This window comes from Brassica oleracea, chromosome C1 (genome assembly GCF_000695525.1).
Source record: "Brassica oleracea var. oleracea cultivar TO1000 chromosome C1, BOL, whole genome shotgun sequence".
In the NCBI taxonomy this organism is placed as follows: Eukaryota; Viridiplantae; Streptophyta; class Magnoliopsida; order Brassicales; family Brassicaceae; genus Brassica; species Brassica oleracea.
This window is the reverse complement of record NC_027748.1, coordinates 22,295,436-22,301,635: the sequence shown is the minus strand read 5'-3', so window position 1 is coordinate 22,301,635 and position 6,200 is coordinate 22,295,436. Positions and strand designations below refer to the sequence as shown.

Sequence of the window (6,200 nt, the reverse complement as noted above, 5' to 3'; positions counted from 1 at the left end):
AAAAAACAAAGTAAATTACGAACTCTGATAAATACTGCTAACAATGATTTTTGTTTACATATTACCCGTCAAATAAAAGATAAACAAACACATCTACACGAGGAGATACAAGAGACAATCCTGACAGACACAAAGGCAGCAACAACATCTCCACCTGCTCCCTACTCTTGTCTTATAAAAATAGCTTACATGCCCAATATCAACATGCCAATGCTATTGTCTTCTTATGAGAAATGCATAAATTCGTTTAAAACTCATTAAGGCTCAAATACTGAGAACTATCACTTATTTTATAGTTATTTCTACAAGTCTTCATGTATTTGTTTTAAAGGTCCAGTAAGAGCAACAAGTTTAAAAATAAAATAAAAACATATAACAAACATAATAAGGTTAATAAAAATTATTACTTACACATAACTTACACAACTAAACTGGAGAAAAAAATATCTAGAAACAAAAGGTACTCTCAACAACTTTAATATAATTTATGTACTCTCAACGGTACAAGAAACAAATTAAAAATAAAAACAAACAATAAGTCCCAGTGACATAGCAAACAACACCACGAACTATATCAATTACATTATTAACACAATTTAGTCATTCATAAGTAGAGAACAATGCATACACAGTTAATCATCACAACTCTAACCCTATAACAATTAAAAAACTTGAAAAACAACTCAAAACGCAAAATTCACAACTACAATAACCCTATCAAGTGTTGAGATGAAACAAAAATTCTGTCGGGGGGCAATGCCCTTAGTGAAGACAATGATTTGCTATATTTTGATTAGTCTTTGATGTAGAGATGTTCAATGGCTTATAAATTTAATAGAGTAATATTAAGTTATTTTTTAGTGATTTTTTTCCTTTTGTTAGTTTATATTATTTGATATAGAATTTAATTTTTTGAAAGAATTATTTTTATCTGGAATTTTTTTATATTCTATCAGTATTACATTAAGATGTTGATGAAATATTTAATTGATGTTTTAAAATTTATCTGAACATTCTAAATAATGTATAACTTTAATTTTTCTGAAATTATTGTATTCTTTACAAAGTAATTTTAACTTTAATGTCAGCTGATTTTATTATAATTTTTTCAAGATTGGGTATATTTTTAAGTTATTTTTTCAGTTTTGAAATATTTTTTGGAAATATCATATTTTAAAAGTAAAAACTAATATGATGATTTGTCGATTGGTAATTTGGTAAATTCTATGTGGATATTCTCCATCACTTACGTGTTTGTAAGAGCAAACATTTAATAATCAGATACCATTTTTAACTGTTGGCAACATATAACCAATTGTTTTTAGTTTTGATGATTAAACAATTCAAGTGGACAGACAACACGTACCATAGATAAACTAGGCTTATATATACGGTAACCAAGTCCAAAAGAAAAACACAAGTTCACAAGAAAAAATCTTGAAGACTTTGAATAATCAAGAGATGCAAAAGATGATGATGATACTTCTTTTACTGTCAATAATTTGTGTTACCATTCTCTTCTTGAAAAAACAGTCAACAGGGAAGAAAATCAGTACACCAAGGTCACCGCCGACATTTCCGGTTATCGGGAACCTTCATCAGCTCGGCCGCTACCCTCACCGATCACTATGCTCTCTCAGCTATCGTTATGGTCCTCGCATGCTCCTTCACTTTGGCCGTGTCCCTGTTCTTGTAGTCTCTTCAGCGGACGCGGCTCAAGATGTTTTGAAGACCCACGACCGCGTTTTTGCGAGCCGTCCACGATCGAAAATCTTCCGAAAGCTGCACTACGACGGGCGTGATGTAGGCTTAGCTCCTTATGGAGAGTATTGGAGACAAATGAAGAGTGTGTGTGTCCTTCATCTCCTAAGCAACAAGATGGTACGGTCCTTTCGAGACGTACGAAAAGAAGAGATCAGAATAGTGATGGAAAATATCAGGAAATCAAATTCTTCGCGGATTAATCTAAGCAAGCTATTGGCGAGTTTAACTAACGATGTAATATGTAGAGTTGCTTTTGGAAAGAAATACGGTGGTGACACGGATTTTATGGAGTTAATAGAGAGGTTCGAGAAGCTATTGGGATCATTTAGTATCGGAACTTATGTACCATGGCTTGCATGGCTTGATTGGATCAGCGGTTTGGATGCTGAAGTAGAAAAGACGAAAAATGATTTTGATGAATTCTTAGAGAGAGTTGTACAAGATCATGTAGATGGTGGCGGAGATAAGAATGATTTTGTCCATGTATTGCTAGCAATTCAGAGAGAGAAGAGCATCGGGTTTGAAATCGACCGAATAAGCATAAAGGCTATTATCATGGTAATAAAATCGTATTCAGATGCAATTAAGTTTTAGTACATAACCTTACTCCATATTTCTTGTTTTGGTTTTCACTTTTCAGAATATTTTTGTGGGTGGTACGGACACATCTTTTACAGTTATGGAATGGGCAATGACAGAGCTTTTACGTCACCCAAAGTGTCTGAACATACTTCAAGAAGAAGTCCGTGGGATTTGTAAGGGCAAATCGAATGTATCAGAAGAAGAAATTCAAGACATGAAATACTTAAAAGCTGTGATCAAAGAGACAATGAGGCTACATCCTTCACTTCCGTTGTTGGTTCCTCATGAATCAACACATGATGTCCAATTAAGAGATTACTATATACCAACCGGTACGCAGGTTATGATCAATGTTTGGGCCATTGGGAGAGAGGCTGCAACCTGGGGACCAGACGCAGAGTTGTTTAGACCGGAGAAGCATTTAGATACGTCTGTTGATTTCCGGGGTCAGGATTTTCATTTGATTCCGTTTGGTGCAGGAAGAAGAATTTGCCCAGCGATATCGTTCGCTACGGTGCTGATTGAGTTGGTTTTAGCTAACTTAGTGCATCAATTTGATTGAAGATCCACAGATGATGATCAGACTGATGTTCCTGAAGCAATTGGCATTGGGATTCGCCGCATGTTCCCTCTTTATGCCATTGCGTCTTCTACTACTTAACTTGGGGCGTTATAAATATATATATAATGATTTACTTTATGTAAGGGGGGTTTACCTTTTTCCGCGCCAGGGTATCTGGTTTTATTTGTTTTTTTCTTCCTAAAGTTGTTTTTGTTATGAAAAGAACTGGAATTTTATTATATCGCAGGAATTTAAATAAAGCAAAATTTTATACCCGTACGAAGAAGATAATACTGATAAGAAGAGAGGATGTGTTATTGAAGGAGAAGGATGGTGTGTTTACAATCGATCGAAACGATCGTTTATATAGAAGAGAAATTCACTGTGCAAATAGTGCAGCGGACCCCACATCTTTTTATATTTTCAACGAAAACGGTGGCTGCTGCTTTCTTTGACTTTCGTAACACGTTCTAGTTTTTGAAGCTAATAATTCTTAATATGGTTATGATCTACAGTCGTATACTCTTATCGAGTGACTAAACCATAAAGCTTCTGTATTATTTGGGAAATTCAATGATTATGTAATCATAACTAAACATGTCGTTTTATTCACTTATCAACAAAAACAAAATTCAATATCAAAACATCAAAGAGACTCTCCAAGATGATTTTTTTTCTCTTAACATGGAGTAAATCATCATATCATTTTTATTTCTATTATTTATAATTTTATATTACAAATAATAATAAATTATTTGTAATATATGCAATATTGATAAACAACTTTACCGATAATTTTACTACGAAGTTTTCTCTATAACACTTTGATCGACATATAATTATGAGTGTACCACATCCTCGATGGATGCTCTCTTTACCACACACAACCATAACAAACGGTTTTACCTATAGTACTTTGAAACCTTCGATAAGTTTGCATCCTATAATCTACAAAAAATTACATCACCTAAATATTGAATCCATACCTGTAATATAACCATTTGAACTTTAAACACTAGTCAATGTTGCTTCCACGTATAATTTGATCTTTTCAACAAGCTTTTCAATTTGTCGTAGTTAAGAAAAAAAACTCCATTGTTTTAAATACGATTTACAATGAATAAAAACTTAAAAAGTAATAATCTCTAAAATATCTATTTAAGATTTTATATACTAACAACTTCACAATATGTGAAAGCCCCATTGATCCAGTGGTTTGACTAAAAGTTCATTAATCCTTCTACCCCAAAAAGTCTGGGTTTCGAGCCCTAGAGAAGACAAAATTACGCGAATTAATGGAAAAAACTTAAAAGAGATATGCAGCATGACGCAATGAGTACCAGCCATATTATGCAGTCATGCGTGAACTCTCACAAGACAGATAGAACTATCGGCTATAAAACCGTCTGTAATATTTTTCATAGTTTGTATTAGTATAATTATTCAGCGTTAAAAAAAAAACTTCACAATACATTAATTTCTGGAAATCTTTTTCTGACGGGTCTCTCGTCAATCTTCTTTGACGGGGTCAATTAGATGGGCCGTTTAATATCGTAAGGTCGTTTGGTTTTATCACCGTCTCTGCTCTCTTATATTGTGTTTAACAAATATTGTACTAATTGACTAGTTGACCAACCCATGATTAAAAGAAAACAAAAATTTGCTGGCACAAACTACATTCTTCCGCTCTACCAATTGAGCTAAGGTCGGATGTTGATATTGAGTTATATTATTTATATCTATATCATTCTCCTTCAATATACCTCTATGTTTGGAGGCAGTTTCTCGAAATTGGCTCCAAAATATGTGTCCCCTACACTTTCACGTTCCGACCAAAATCTAGAAACAAGTCTATTGTTTTCAGGTGTGCCTTCTCTGTATTTTGTTTGTTTTGGTTCCTAAATATTTTTGTCTCTTCTCTGTATTTTGTTTGTTTTGGTTCCTAAATATTTTTGTCTCCACTACTTTATGTCTTTAAATGTGTAGTGAATGTAAAAAGCTAGATCGCCTCTTGGTTAACTCCCAGTTCATCTCTGCTTTCCCTAACAACACAGCCCACTTTCTACCACCTTTAACCTCAGACCACTCGCCCTGCCTTATTGACCTATCTTGCCCCCTCCCTGTGGCTGGAACCAAGCATTTCCGTTTCTTCAACTACCTCACCAAGCACCCGCTATTCACCCAGTTGGTTACTGAGACTTGGAATCACGCCGGAAGCATGGCCATTAACCTTGCAAACCTGTGTTGGAAGTTAAAGAGTGTCAAAGGAGTGTTAAAACAACTAAACATAGATAATTTTTCAAACATTCAAGTGAGGATTTTTGAGTCTAACCGTTTGTTGCAAGCTGTGCAGGTACAAGCTTTGGATAATCCTTCTGAAACTAACCTGCAGCAGGAACGTGATCTTCTTCAAAGGTGGATGTTCCTACGGCAGATAGAGGAGAGTTATTTTCGGCAAAAGTCAAGGGTCCGCTGGCGCAAAGAAGGTGACTTGAATACTGCCTATTTCTTCAGAGTGTTCCAAACTAGGCTCATCTACAACTCCATTAGCTCCTTCCAACTCCTCTCGGGAGTTTTTATCTATGATCCTCTAGTCATGAGCCTACATGCTGTCCAGAACTTTCAGAGCATCCTAGGTCCATTGAACTTGGCTCCTCCTCCAATCATTTCCACTCCGGAATGTTTCAGCTCCCTCACTGGTTATAGCTGTACTATGGACCTTGCTGCTGCTATGAATTTAATCCCTTCTGCGGAGGAGATCACTCGAACAATGTTCAAATTGAATCCCAACAAAGCCTCTGGTCTTGATGGCCTTACTGCACGATTCTTCAAAGCAACCTGGAGCCTCTTAGGAGAGGAAGTCATTAAATCGATCCAACATTTCTTCTACTGCTCCTTCTTGCCAGCCACGACTAATGCCACAATCCTAGCTCTAGTCCCAATGCACACTGGTGCTTAGCTCATCATGGAATACCGGCCTATATCATGTTTAAACACTATTTATAAAGTGGTGTCAAGACTTTTAGTGAAGAGATTGAAGCCTATGCTACCTGCGTTAATAATCCCCAATCAGACGACATTTGTTAAAGACAGACTACTCCTAGAGAACACAGTCTTAGCGGGAGAACTAGTCAACAGATATCACAAGAGACTCGATCCTAAAAATATTACTATCAAAGTGGATATAGCTAAAGCCTTTGACACGCTATCTTGGGACTTTTTGCTAAACTGTTTAGAAGGTTTGAATGTACCTGCAGCGCTGGTGGGTTGACTTAAGAAGTGTGTTTGTACA

At 35.6% G+C, this 6,200-nt stretch overlaps 1 protein-coding gene across 1 annotated transcript; it reads left to right on the top strand.

The window, feature by feature from the left end:
• Positions 1–1,434: 1,434 nt before the first annotated feature.
• LOC106301653 (cytochrome P450 71A24-like) lies at positions 1,435–3,008 on the top strand. The gene is made up of 2 exons (XM_013738109.1): positions 1,435–2,322; positions 2,405–3,008. Exons 1-2 carry the CDS (start codon positions 1,462–1,464, stop codon positions 2,906–2,908), a joined length of 1,365 nt encoding a protein of 454 aa, XP_013593563.1. The 5' UTR covers positions 1,435–1,461; the 3' UTR covers positions 2,909–3,008.
• The last annotated feature ends 3,192 nt before the right edge of the window (positions 3,009–6,200 follow it).

Excerpts from the sequence above, each read along its gene's own strand:
- LOC106301653 (XM_013738109.1), top strand. The coding sequence starts at position 1,462 with ATGCAAAAGATGATGATGATACTTCTTTTACTGTCAATAATTTGTGTT. Across the intron at positions 2,323-2,404 it reads GCATAAAGGCTATTATCATG|AATATTTTTGTGGGTGGTAC; the intron begins GTAATAAAATCG and ends TTCACTTTTCAG.